This window comes from Apostichopus japonicus, chromosome 7, assembly GCF_037975245.1.
Source record: "Apostichopus japonicus isolate 1M-3 chromosome 7, ASM3797524v1, whole genome shotgun sequence".
NCBI classification, from domain to species: domain Eukaryota; kingdom Metazoa; phylum Echinodermata; class Holothuroidea; order Aspidochirotida; family Stichopodidae; genus Apostichopus; species Apostichopus japonicus.
Window position 1 is genome coordinate 17,211,478 of NC_092567.1, and position 15,320 is coordinate 17,226,797.

At 35.5% G+C, this 15,320-nt stretch overlaps 1 protein-coding gene across 5 annotated transcripts in view; it reads right to left on the bottom strand.

The window, feature by feature from the left end:
• Nucleotides 1-2,779: 2,779 nt before the first annotated feature.
• LOC139969536 (uncharacterized) overlaps nucleotides 2,780-15,320 on the bottom strand; it is a 39,366-nt gene continuing 26,825 nt past the window's right edge. Inside the window, exons 2-3 of one of the 5 annotated variants that reach the window (XM_071974614.1) lie at nucleotides 9,653-9,839; nucleotides 2,780-9,107 (exon numbers count right to left, since the gene is read on the bottom strand). In XM_071974614.1, coding sequence (XP_071830715.1) covers nucleotides 7,818-9,068 — 1,251 coding nt within the window. In that variant the 5' untranslated portion in view covers nucleotides 9,069-9,107; nucleotides 9,653-9,839 and the 3' untranslated portion in view covers nucleotides 2,780-7,817. Of the gene's footprint in view, nucleotides 9,108-9,652; nucleotides 9,968-10,009; nucleotides 13,620-14,350; nucleotides 14,476-15,320 lie in introns of those variants that run through there. The other 4 variants (XM_071974613.1, XM_071974610.1, XM_071974612.1 and 1 more) reach the window with 4 other exon arrangements.

Sequence of the window (15,320 nt, forward strand, 5' to 3'; positions counted from 1 at the left end):
GTCGGCATTCATCATCAAAATCATTATAATACCACCATTATTATCGAGCTATTGGTATTTGTAAATGCGAATACTGAACGTTGATTCTCTTCTATATACTTTCGTCGTTGATAATCAGTCTCATATACATTCAATATATTGCCGTTACCGAACAGATAGTTTGTAGCGACTCATTTTATCCCATTCGCGTTCCAAAGCACTAAGATGTTTTCTTCTTATAACGGACTGCTCATTTGCATAAAAAAGTTTTCGCATTCCAGGAGGCTGCACGCTTCGGGAACGTTGTGTTGTAGTATGTGTGGAGGTGGCGTTATCATTGCAGCTGTAGGTAAAGTGCATGCTGCACGTGTGTTTTTTTTTTCATGTACATGTGTATGAATCACTTCTTGGAATAACACTGTATGTACACTTCAGTAACAGATATTAAGTATTCTTTGTACAGTAAATCCTATCCTAATGGAATCCTTAAGATATTCTACTCTATGTTAAAGATAATGATAAGTGTAATCTGTATAAGCCTATACTAAGTAGACCTTATGGGCTTACTTCCAGGGATGTGTAGTCACACATTCCTGGTCTGCTGTCGGTTTGTGAAGCTTCAAGAGGAGAAAATAGATCAGTAGAGCACACACATCCATGGAGTTTTGTCATCTCCGTCTTGAAGTCTCTATACATATGTATGCTTTGCCGAAATAAACCCTCAATTCAATTCTCAGAGGACTTTCTACGCGATACTCTTTTGCTGGAGTTAACGCTTACGTTCATATTATATCACCTGTTTATTCAGAGGAACACTATTTTCTTGTCATGTATGCATCGCCACCGTTTTCCTTGGGAAAGTTTTGATTACCAAGGTTTGAACCTTGCAGTTGAGTTAGGTGCGCTGCCAGTTGACTTATTGATACTTGCACGTGAGGTAGCCAGTTTAGTATAAAGTACGTTTTATTATTTAGTTGAATAATTATATCGTTCTATCGTGGTCGCAAAGATTTAGCTCGTGTATTATTGTAAGGACCATCTTCTACTGGATTATACGGCGGACAGTTGAAACGTTTTGCAGGTGAACTTTGCGTTGACCGTTAGGGCTGGCTGTACTCTCACAGCTAGGCCTACACAGGGTCGCGCCTCAACCCTCACCGTCCGTAGTATACCGTACCGTGGAGTATATATAGCAGCAAGATCGATGCGACCTCCTGTCCGGAGCAAGCGAAGAATACTAGGGTAAGTTAACCTAAACATTACCCTTAATGTTGGTGGGTTTAGTTGAGGTACAGCGCGCAAAGGGAAAAGGTGTAGGCCTACTGTTGTTTGACGGCGGAATACACTGAAACGAAAGTGGATAGCGTACGATCTTACACCCGGTTATCATATAGGCCAGTTATGAGGTGTTGGGGTAGTATTGGCATCAGGATTGGAACAAACAGGATCCAAGAAATATATGCATGAATTAATTGCACAAAACTTGATATTTTTAGACACAACGCTGAACCTGTAACCTAACTTAATGTTCACAGGGTATTATTGTGAAAAGCAGTTTAATCAAAATCCGTGCCATATGGTCATGCTTAGAGCAAACTCTCGTCTCCGTGAGCTCAAATGTTTTATCCAAAAATGGCTGCGAACACTGCCAGTTTCTGCAAAACTGGTGTTTCACAAAGTAAACAAGTTACACAATTCAAACTGTGGGCATAGGACCTTGGATGTTTAGATTTCTTACTTTTTATTTGCCTATGTGTATGCTGGTGATCCTTTTTGTTGTAGATCATATAAAATTAAGGGACTGACCACGAAGAAGCAAAGTTGTGGTATAATTGGCGAATAGGAATTTACATTGTCTTAATAATTGAATATCTACATCTTGTCATTGCTTTGTGTCTACTTTGCTGTCATGATTGTAATGATTGAGCCTCGTGTTTATCATATTGTTTTTTTCAATACTATTTTGTAGAGCAGATGTATTGTGTATATTATTTTTTTTTTGGGGGGGGCATTTTTGGGGGGGGGCATTGGTATGTTAGTTAAACAACGCAGATACAGTTACAGATAGCTACATATCAGTGGTGTAATGTTGACCAGCTCCACGCTGCACAGGAAGAAATAACAATCCTAAATAAAGACTTAACTGACATGTGAGAAGTTTTGCACCAACTGAAAAGACTTCAAAAATAATAACGCGCGCAGGACGGGCTTTATTGGCGACGCATTTTTGAGGTGCAGTAAGTCTCCTAATCCTTGTCATGTTTTACACGGTTATTTTGCTTACAGATTAAAAGCTGCGACTTATTCATCCAATTTATAACGGGAAGGTGTTACCAGATAAGGTTGAAAGTGAAAGAGGGAGTCATTTAGTTTACTGAGCTCTCTTGGTAAAATTTTTACTTAGATTCTACACAACCGAATTAAATATTATCTAGAATAGAATGTTCATGACTGTTAGAGGACAAACATGTGGGGTTTAGTAAAGATCACTTGAGTTGACAAAAGAACATTCTGCTCCTTCTATTAATGACTACAGTACTATACACAAGTCAATGAAAACGTATATATTGTATTTTTATTGACTACAAATAAAAAGCTTTCAATGTATTTGACATAACTTTACTCTGGAAATTGGTTATCAGTTGCATTAAAGGTAATGTAATCAATGTTACATCGTTTAAACATTCTCTAAGTCAAGCCAAGCTATTAACATGGAAACGTAAATATTGTATTTTTATTGACTACAAATAATGCTTTCAATGTATTTGACATGACTTTACTCTGGAAATTCATATGCCCATCTTACATATATTTTTTAATTTATCAATATATACAGGTGTTGTTCCAACTCGTACTAAAGAAGCTAAAGTTACTCCAATTTTCAAAAGTGGTGATAAGCTATCTATTAACAATTACAGGCCCATCTTAGTTCTTTCATCTTTATCTAAACTCTTAGAACGTATAATATATAACCGTACTGTACATTTTTTAGACAAGAACAACATTATTACTGATAGACAATTTGGATTTCGTAAGGGGCGTTCTACAGATATGGCAGCTGTATCAAAATATGTATCACAGATTTATCACAATATATTATTAACGGCTTTAACAATAAGGAATATTCTTTGGGTGTAGTTTTAGATTTATCTAAGGCCTTTGATACTGTCGGTCATGGAATTCTCTTCAACAAATTGTATCATTATGGTATAAGAGGGGTTGCATTTCACTGGTTTGTTAATTATCTATCTGGCAGACGCCAATGTGTACATATTGATAATCATCATTCTAATGTCAGTAAAATTACATGTGGAGTACCACAAGGGTCAATCTTAGGTCCACTGCTTTTCTCCTTGTATATAAATGATATTATAAATTGTTCAAACACCTTGTATGTTACACTTTTCGCAGATGACCCCAGTATACTATATAAACAGAAAGATATAAATCATGCTGCATCTACTACAAATTTTGAATTTGCTAAAGTCTCTACTTGGTGTCAAGTAAATAAATTATCTTTGAATATAAACAAAACCCACTTTATGATTTTTCACCCAAACCACAAAAAAATCAAGAACATAGATATATTTATTGGCAACTCACACTTAAAGCGTGTTGAGCGTGTTGAGGTTATAAAATTTCTAGGTTTATTTATTGATCCTGCTCTAAAGTGGTCTTCCCACATCTCCAAGATTAAAACTACCATCTCAAAAACTGTTGGAGTCCTTTATAAAATCAAAGACTTTGTTCCAATGTATATTCTCAAGAACTTGTATAATACTCTCATACTACCTCATCTTAATTATTGTAATATTGTTTGGGGTAATGCATATTCTACCTTCCTAAAGCAATTGCTTTTATTACAAAAGAAGGCTGTCCGTGTTATTACACAGTCTGATTTCTTAGCACATACCCCACCACTATTCAGCTCACTGAACTTACTAGATATTTTTGATTTACATAGATACCATTGTGCAGTTTTTATTTTTAAGTCTATTAATAATAAATTACCAGTCAATTTTAATGATTACTTTAATTTCAATTATAATATACATTACTACTACACCAGATCCTCTGGACATTTATTTTCATTGCCCATAAATACCGATGTCTTTAAACGTTCCATCGTCTGTTATTGTGTTAATTTCTGGAATAGCCTAAGTCATACATTAAGAAATATTATAAGTACCTTAATTCATGTTCATTCAAGTTGAAAAATCATCTTTTATCCAAGTATCAACCTCTATAGATCTACATTTGTCTCTGACTTTAAGTATTTCCCACATTATCAAAATGCCTTTTTTGTTTAATTTTGGGGTGGGGGGGCATAGGTCTTCTTTGTAAGGAGCTCATATACTTTATACTTGTTATTTTTATTTTTGGTGGGCTTCTTGTACAAGCTACGGCTTCCAAGCCCTTCCACCATTTTCTCTCCGTAATTTCCATTATTTTTCTTTTATATGATTTATTACTTATTATTTTCTTTGCATGGTATTGTCTTCACAGTCCTATTATTATATAAACATTGTGAGGAAATGGAAAAATAAATGAAATGAAATGAACATGGGTGGATGATCCGCATTTTATTAATGTTGGTGCCAATTCTATTTTGTTATTGACTGAAACGACTTTGTCAGTTTTATAAAGTAATAGTATTATGGTTAGGCATGGTTAGGCAGCTTATCAGGCGCAATCCGTGAACATCTTAGCAATGGTGACGTCGAAGTCTATTCTTGGACTTTTCACTCTGTTTGTACGCTGAAGATACATTTGACTTAGCTGAGAAAGAGCCAGACTTGAAATGGACTCTTAACGATGTTCAAGTCTACTGTGACACTTGTATGTATATTTACCTCTTTTGGTGATAAAAACTATCGATTCTATATATTATGATAAATACCTCGGTGATGCTTTTAATTCTCATAACAATAAGCTAGCTCTCTTCAGTCTGCTTACTCAGTCTTATCACTTAAAACGAGGCTATTTGATCAACTGCTGCTCCAACTATTTTATCAAGTGTAGTCTTCCAGTGTTACTGTACGTTAGAGAGGTGAGTAAGTTTTCCACTTTGCAAACATGTTTCTTAAGTAAGGAACAACAATTGTGTGACTTATGTCGAGCTTGGAAGGTACAAGATTGCCAGGCTTATTTAGAGCTGAGTTATTGAATACTAAGATCAAATTTATAAATAGTAATTATAACATAAACCTTGCAGGAATGATGTATACACTTGTAAGATAAAGCTAACCAACAAATCAACATTGATAAGCGGGATTGAAAGAAACCCTGATAAAACAGGCATGCCCATAAGTTGGAAAACCCCATCTATCCAAATCAAATTCATAACAAATGCAGTGGCCATATACTGTTAGTACAAACTGGCTGACAAAGGACGTTTGTTTCAGATTAAATCATACATGCTCAAGTCAAACTCTCAGTGTAAACCTTATAGGATATGTAAGAAGGTATTACAGTTAAAACAAAAACCAATCGCTTCCATAAAGCCAGGTAAAATCTTTCTTGTTTCCGCCTGAGTAAACGCAGATCTCCCAAAGTGAACGGCCGACATGGAAACATGTATTTTCAAGGCAAGAATTTGCAAGTTATGTAATGATGTAAAACTAATTGGACCACGAATCAGGCTGTTTGCTTGAATGTTTCGACAGTGAAAGGATAAACATTTATAAACTTATGAAAATGGGCATCAATACTCTCGCCACTTTTAGTGCTAAATATTATGTCAGTTTAAGGGGTTTTTTCTGGTGTTGGCTTTCATACGTTGTACCGAGAGGTTATTGCCGTTTGTTGTCGTGGCGTATAATAACGTTCTCTTCTCCTCTTTTCTGCTTTTGGCATAAACACTTTTCTGGACAGTAACCAATTCGATATGTTATTCGATGTTTGTATGTAGGCTATATTTCATTGTATTCAATTCTCTTTCATCTCTTAGAAAGATATAAAGAGAATAAATCAGCAGAAAATGAATTGTAAAACCAAATCGAAGGACACGTGTTTCTTTGCAATTAGGTTAATTGCTATGAACAGCGCTTCGGAATGAAGTTATAAAAAGGAAATAGTTTTACCGACTTCACTCGATAATCAAATGGTGTTTGCTGAATTTGTTAAAATACGAATAAATTTAATGATATAGCAAACCCCAATACTAAGAAGACTGCTCGTTTAAAAAAAACATGAAATAAGGACCATGTACAGTCTCAATGCAGTTGAAATTGTACAATCAAGCTAAATCAAAGAGTATGGCAATCTCTGAAGATTTACTTTCAATGTATTTGAACTTAAGATAAGATGGTTATATAAAGTTGAGATTAATCATATAATCTACATAAGGCAATGCGAGACCGATACTTCTGGTTAAAATACAACCTACCAAACACTAACTTACTTTCCGCAACGAAATGTCATTTCTAGGAGTATCCTAGCAAACGCATAACGTTTTCATAACATTTTGAGAAGGGCGTAGAAATGTTTTAAAAAATGTTATTGTAAAAGTTATTTATAATATTTTGTAGATATCATATTAAACATAAAAACGTTTAAAAAAATATCGTAACATTTTTTTATAAAATATTTTCCACAAATGTAAAAATGTTTTGAGAACGTTTAGAGGAAGGCATCGAAAAAGCGTAAAATGGAAAATATGTAGCAAAACTCCGTTCATATCAATTCAACACAGCTACCTGCAGGGGAAAACCTTTCATTTGATCAAAATATCGCTGATTTTTGTCAGTATGTTATAGCACTATTGTAGCATCATCAAAATGTTTTCATGATGACTTAAAACCATATTAATAACATAACACTTATTCCCATTATACTTTTTATCGTTTCACTTACATAACCTCCCAAAGATGGCATGAAAAAGAAAAATCTGGTTCTGTCTAGACGATAATTGAGTATAAACATAATGCAAAAATGTTTGGCGTTTGTTGACTGCAAATGACCTTTGACCTGCACCAAAATCTATATGCTTCTTGTACTCAATGTGGTTCATATACATATTAAATATGAGATCTGCCCAAGATCACCTTCTTGACATATCATGTATACAAGTTTTTCACAATTTGACTCCTTGTGACCCCAAATGACCATTGAAATCCACAAAAAAAACCACTACGCTTCTTGTTACTCAGTGTTACGCACCTTCATAACAAGTATGAGATATGCCCAAGCTTCTAATATCGAGATATCATATTAAAAAGGTCTTCAAAATTTGACCTCTGATGACCCGGAATGAACGTTGAACTACACCGGGCTTCTTGTACTCAGTGTGGTACTTCTACACACCAAGATATGATATTGGTCCGACCTTCCCTTCTTAAGAGATATCGTGTTTACGACTGGGCGTCACAAACGCACACACACATATACGCCATCATGAATGCATAGGTTACGTATATCATCAAAACCAAACATAGTTTCTGGAAGCAGATTTTTTGTAAATAAGTGGTGCCAAGTGCCACTAGGACTTGAAACTTTTTGCTTTCTCTTTGCTTTTTCATTGTATACTTTCAAGTTAGAATGTCAATAGTTTTGACACTGAAACCGATAAGTTCATGTTAAAACGTTCAATATTTTACAAATCAACATTATTCAAAACCGATCTTAAGTATGAAAAATACACATTGTAATAATTACAGCAAACACGAAAGCAGGATGACTATTGATCAAGTCTTCGGCCTTGGGTGAGAAGAAACATTTAATCAGTGGTATCTCCCAAATGGAATAAAGAGGGTTTTTAGCTGTGTTGGGGCGTTATTCATGACGGTTATCGCTGAAAGATATATAGACTAATAATGATGGTAGGGTTCTTGTCTCACTTATTCCCATGGGCGTGCAAATGAGCCACACTGTGTTAATGCCAGACTACGTGGTTGATTTGCGCTTTTGATCCATGCAACCGCCCGACGACATTCTGCGAGACTATCAGTGACCAATTTAATCTTATTTTCACTGTGGTATGTCCCTAAAGGATAAATCTTGAGTTTAAGTAGTATTTCGTTCTGTAAATTGTTACATATCTTTCCCATTTCCTCATCCAAGTTGTCCAATGACTTACATACTTCAGGAAAATCCTCTACAACTGTCCAGTCGTCTTTAGACTTAATGATTTCTGATGCTGATCTTTCAAGTTCGTCGTATCTCTTGATTATTTCGTAAGCTCTTACGCGTAGTTCATTTAAAATTACATGCTCCTGGTTCTGTTCTACACATTTCTTACAATCCTCATAATCTTCTTGTACAACCAAAAGCCTCTCAATGAGTTGATGTTTATTCTTGTGGCCTAATTGCATACTCTTGGTCAAATTTGTGGGCATCTTTGCGTGCGACTGATTACCTTTATGAACAATGGTACGAAGTTCAGCGATAACCGTTTCAAGTTCCTCTAGAGCTACGTCAAATTTAACAATTTCATCTTGTATCTTTTGTCGTAAACAGTCATATTGGTAGGACAAGATTTTCTTGTTTGCATCATTTCCTTTGATTAATTTTTCTGCAGATGGAATATTGTAAAATGATTTCCTTTTTCCGATCGCTACTTCCAGTTTCTTTCTTAGTATCATCCTTTCCTTTTCAGCAAGAATTCGAATGTCGTTTATAACGCAGTCAGATGAAAAACGTTGGACATGAAGACTATTATCATTTACCGTGAGACTTATTTCCCCCAGTGTTGCTACCGTCCGACGAACTTCCTTGGGCACATTGTTGTTTTGATGCCACAAATAGCAAGCTTGGCAGAGGTGTCCGTTCCATTCAAGACCATGGTTTACGCAACCAATGTAATCATGTTTAATAACGTCAGTAGTCACACTTCTCTTTCTATGCACGTACTCGACAATACTTTTAACTGCATAATCTGTTTTAAATCCTTCGGGTGGGATTGTGAATAAATCCCGACATACAGCGCATTCTAGTTCTCCTTGTCGTTGTTTAATATAGGATTCTAAACAGTCACTGCAATATCTATGAAGACATGGTAACACCTTGGGTTCTTTCAAATGTTGAATGCAAATTGGACAAGACAGGAAATTTTCTCCGATTTCATCAAGGACTTTGGTTATTGGTTCCATCTTTGGAGAGGGTATGGGTACTGAAGATTATATTCCTCTCTGTTAAAAAGAAAATAAAGTGTAGTAAATGGTATCAATCTTCTTGGAAATATCCTATTCTCATGTTTAATTCTCAATAAAGGTAACGTTGATGACAAAGTGCCGAATATGATACTGAACACATAAAGAGACTGATGAATTACACATTCACCCTTTATACTCGAAGTGGATAATCTATTGTGTAAACAAAAATAAATGCATCGTCAACCATACGTCAAATCAGGAATTCGGGAACTCAGTTTTCCCATGGCGAAGAAAACAACTAATTGGAGGAGAGGTTTGTTGCTACTGTTCCGTTTCGTCTCGAATCTCCGAAAGGAATATATGTGGAATATGGGGATGCAGCGCCAGGCAGAATCAGACAATAACGGAGCGAGAAATGAGTAGATTTAGGACAGAACCAGGATTTATTCACCTATAGATACAGACAGCTTTACAACTTCTCTGAGGCTGAAGACCAAAGACAACATAATGTAACAGGCCAAGTCTCTCTTACAACCATCTCTAACTAACTCCCATAACTGATCTTATTGAGATTTACCTACCCTTTTATAGACACTGATGATTGACTTTTCCCACTATAGTTTCCGGAAGATTTCCAAGTAGGCTATCTGTAAACAACAGCCTTAGAATGTCACATGTTTAATTTCCGTAACGAAGTCGTTTTCTAATATGGTCGTTTGTTGGCTGTTGGAAGAATCGCCAACACCTGTAGCGTACTTCGAGCCCTTCCTGGAAACGACAACCGGAAATGAACGTGATACCTCTGTTTTTTCCATTACACTACCCAATGCGACAATGTTTAGCATCAAAGCCATATAACCAAGGTATTTTGCAGGAGTCAGTAAGAAAGTAAGAGTCTGGAATTATTCAAAAGCCAGTTGATGTATGTCTTACTGAGAATCATTTGAATTTAATGATAACTTTTATAATCAATCCACGGTTCTCCAAACAGACACAAGTGGTATGCATGTTCAGGCATGGGTTTACGAATATTCAACAACATGCGTACTGGGTGAATATATGAAAGGAACACCTACCCTGGTCATATTCACGTTGCAAATGACTATTGTACAAAATGTCTTATTTAATGAATCGCTTTCAAATTTAACCAGCTTCATTGAAAAATCCGATTTGGTTACTCAGACGACAAACAATATTCTAATAGATTCTGCAAGCACACGCAATTTATTTCATTTTTACTTCACCAAAACCACAATTTATTCGAAACAATATCCTATTGCTTTATTTTTCTTGTTGTACAAGACGTGAAACAATCTTTTATAAACAAGAGTAACAGTCAACGCTGTACTCTCTGTTTCAAAGGTGTTTTCAGGAATCGCGCTTTCCATCTATAGTTTATTTTAAGCTTCATTTTCTCTAGCTGCGTAAGTACATATGTATGATGTACAGTATTTCATTTTAAGTACAAAAGCATTGTGTATGCTTTTAGCAAGCAGGATTGCTTTTTAACGACGATTACATGTAAGTGAGACAAAACATTAGGTCAAGAAAATGCTACATCTTCTTACCTCTCTCGTTTAAGCAGTTCCTTGGAAACGATCGATGTGCCTTTTGTCCTTTTTATCAAAATATGAAACTTTCACTCAACTTAGGGAAGCACTTGTCTAAGATTCAATAAGACTAGAATTTAATAACAGTAAAAATGGAAAGCAACATAACATCGCATTTGTGTATGCATTTCATAGATTCATTCCATAACAAGCATTCACATTTGTTAAAAACCCATAGACCTATGGGGAGGTTGTCCAAGTTTATGTTTTGGAACAAAATACCAAATTAACGAAGCTAAAGTTATCACAACATGCTGTCGTATCATAGTTCGAAGTGACCACATTACCTATGTGTCACTAAGCTAACAATCCCACCGTATGCATAACTTTACCGCGAATTATTTATCCATAATGTTGCTCCATGTTGGTAAGAATCGAAACAGAAGTGAACTTTCTAAATATTAAGAATTTGCGTGTGGTAGAGCTTGCATACCTCCGCACAATTTTTTTCAAGCCTGATAATAAGGACAATTAATTAAGACCTGATCTCTGTAAAATGAACAAGACATCACATAGTCTCTTCTGACCCCATAGACGGAATTACAAAGTTCAGCCAGGTCAAACATTTTTTAACAAACATTTTAGTTTACAACAACGTACATTAAGCAATGGAATTATATAACAGATAACAAACAATAGGTCATCGTGCGTTAATGCGACAATAATAAACAACCGCCTTGCTTGAATATGTGGGGAATATAAACTAAGATCTTGATCCCGAACTCAGCGTAACTCCCCGCGATCGCCCCGCGAAATCATTCTAGGCACGGTAGAAAGAGGCTGCTAAAGTTGTGGGGAGAGATGTAATCTCGTCACTCATAAATATCCAAACCAGTCATGTTTAGGATTTATCATTTGCCTTTAGCAGTAATCTGGGTCCCACATAAGCAGGTTCTGGCATTGAAAGTTGCATAATTGAACATATGATTACCTTAATATACAATAGAGCCAGAAATTTGAAATCACTCAATTCTTAGCTTTCTGTCAAATATTAAAGGTGTAATACTAATAGAAAATTTAAAAAGGCCACTATCTTCCACATCAATGTTTAGGAACAAACCACCAACGTCTGGCCAAAGAAGTTTTTTAGGCTAAGATATGATATTTGATGGTCATTGATTATTCATATTTATGCAGCATTAGCTTAACACAAACTCCACAGACAAGTACTTCGAATAAACGCAATAAACGAAAATCATAAAACAACTCCAAACAAAAACACCACATATATCTGCTCGATTTCTTTCTCGTTCATACCTGTCGCACATATTACTAATCAATTTGTGATTGTTTAAACTGCTGTAAGTTGGAATCTCTTGACCTTTGATGTTACATAAAACACCGAATTTCAATTTGATAAATGTGTCCTTTATGTCCTTTTCCAAGTGATCAATAGACACACATACATCAGGAATATGCTTTACGGCCATCCAATTGTTCCGAGACTCGAGAATGTTGGATGAAAGTTTGGTCAATTTGTCATACCTTGAGGACATTTTGGCAAGTTTCGTGACCGCATTTTTTGTGCTCGACTGTTGTTCACCCAAACGGGTCATGAACTTTTCGCGTTTCATCTGCAAGTCTCTGATAAGTTTCATAAGAAGTTCTTTATTCTGTCCACCTACTCTCCGGACCTCTTGTAATTCGTTTAGGACATCCGCCTGATTCCATTTTACCATATTCCAAACTGTCCACAATATTTCGTCTTCTACAACTTTTTGAATGATTCTTCCGATGCGTCTAAGTTTATGATTATATATTTCAACATCGTCTTCTATCAATCTTACTTGACAGTTCAACTTCTCCAGTGTTGTTTCCATGTGAGTCTCTACCAATGCATCAACTCTTTCTAAGACTGTTTTCTTTCCAGGCATCTTTACAATATACTTCTCGCACAATTTTAATGCTCTAGATTTGTCAGCAAGGCGTTTTCTTTCTTCTACTGCTAAAATATCAACTTTGTTTATGGCGGACGCATATGAAAATGTAAAACATTCACTCTTCATCTGCACCTCTTGCATAATTTCTTTCAAACCAGCAAAGCTTGAGCAACTGCCTGCGCTGTTCCACGTCTTCAAATGAAAATAGTAATCGTAGCAGTTTTCACAAAGGTATCCCTTCCGATCAAAACAATAGGCTACTGCTGTTTTATGTTTGTCACACCTGACACAGTTATGTAAATCGATACTAATCTCAGGTTTTTCTAATGTAACATACTCAATTAAGTTTTTCATGAAGTAATCGGTTTTAAATCCTTCGGAAGGTATCGTGAAGAACTCTCGACAGACAGAGCATTGTAGTTCTCCTTGTTGTTGTGTAATGTAGGATTCTAAACAGTCACTACAATATCGATGAAGACACGGTAAAACCTTTGGTTCTTTCAAATGTTGAATGCAAATTGGACAAGACAGGAAATTTTCTCCGATTTCATTAAGAACTGTGTTTATAGATTCCATCTTTATGTAAGTTAGTTGGTAAAGCGGTTAAAAACTCCCTGAATTGTGAAAGCATCGCAGTTAATACGGTCCTTACACAGTGAAATCACCAAACATTTATTTTTTGTGAGCCAGGAACACCAGATACAAAATGGCAAACAGAAACAGAAATCTAGTAAAGGAAAATGTTGGTATCTTCAAAGATGATATAATTGCCAAGAACTCGATCATGCCGCGTTAAACGTCGACTGTAGATTCCAGTTATTAATATGTTAATATTTGACTATTTTTTGGTGCATTTGCTATAAAACAACAGCTTCATGTATATGTTGTGTACTATTTCCAAGAAGCATTCTATGTCCTGCAGGGTTGTCACTGTTTGAGAGTTTATTTGCATAAACCCCTATCGTGATTAATTTTGTCAATTTTAGTGTCGTTGTCAGGGCCAGGTCTAATTTATATTAATATAAGCATGTATCTCAACTGTGCAACTGTCGAAGTACCTATGGGGAAATAATAGAGAGGATTTATTTCAAATAGCATGAGGTGATTTCTTAGGGTGAAGGTCTGATTTAATCTCTTCAAGGATAATAGTGGCTTTAAAATAGTTTAACGGTCATTCGTTAACAAATTTTAAGTCTAAACAACATGCTCATCTTGCAATACAACAGTCAACATCTCTGTATACAAGTCAAGAGCCCACGTGGTCAAGTTCCCTGTTGCACGCAATGGTTAAATGCCTTTCAAAGTATTAACTTTATTATACTTTATTATATTAACTTACGTAAACAAGTGTCCAATTTTGCTGGAATATAGTTTGAAGGAAAATCAATCCAAACCATCCTTTTTATTTGGAGATATTTCTTGATCTCTCATAGCAACTTTAATGCACAAACACACACGTTACCAAAAGGAAGTAGAATTTTCTGGAAGTATTCTAATTCCTGGTGGGAATCCTGTAGACTTCAACTGCAGTTTTCTCAGAAATATTTTGTACTGCTTCAGCAAAATTAAAGCTGCAGTACATTTCTGAAAGGAAGTCGGAGGGGGAAGGGGGGGTCGGGGCTTCGTTTTGATCTGGTCTGTACACCACAGTATTGGTATTAAAGTTATTGTCAGGAAATGTAACAAGCATCAAATTAGAAATAACTACTTTTTATGAAGATCGTTAGCAAAGAATGTACTAACACACAACACCAAAAAAATCAAATTACAAGAAAAGGAAATCGCTCACCGGTGCCTCTATAGTTAAGAAACCACAATACTGCCATGTCGCACAAATAATACTTTTCTATTTGCGGGAATTGTTCACCACAACAGCCGATACTTGGCACAGTAATTACTGCAAGTGTTTTCTTACTGCAAATTTAAAAATTTAAAATTTAATTTTTAAAGTTTACAATTTTAAATTTTATAATATTTAAATATTTAAAAAAATTATGATTTTTTTTTTTTTAAATTACTGCAAATTTTCACCTGTCGGACTCGTAGTTCAACGTGTAACAGCTTTCCAGTAATTACTGTGCCAACTGTAACACATGTTACCGTGTTGCGAACACAGCGCAGTAGTTACTGATGCACGGTTGTGGAACATGAACAGTAGTTACTGTACTAGCTATGAGTATCGGGTGACCACAGGTATCTCTTTCAAGTTCATATACGTTAATGCATGGGTTTGGTTCTCCTTTATTGCGACAGAAATGCCAATGTGTGTAAACACAAATTCTTTAATGAACGTCCACAAATTTTGAAGTGAACGTTAGAATATCCCAATTGAGACATATTTGATTCGAGCACACGTGACATCGTTCATACAAATTATTACAAATGAAATGAGGGTAGTGGAGTAGCGACATGCGCATTTCGATCTCATAAAATGTATTATTTATCATCTGTCTCTCGCTTTCTTCAACGTGTTTGGTATCGACCTCGATAACGCAATAATATAAATAGGCCTTTGTTAAATCTGAACGAGAATGTTTAGACACTGAATGCCTTTCTCACACAATATGTGAAACATATTCCAGATGCTAATAATACATCATTTACATAATGTGGGTGTGAAACTACCGTGCACCTGCCTACTAAATTTGTGGGAAAATCAATGGTTTGGTAAATATAGTACGTTTTGAGTTTACTATTTGCTATACATGACACTATCATTTTTTCCCTTTTTATTTCTTGTGGATATATACACACGCCAA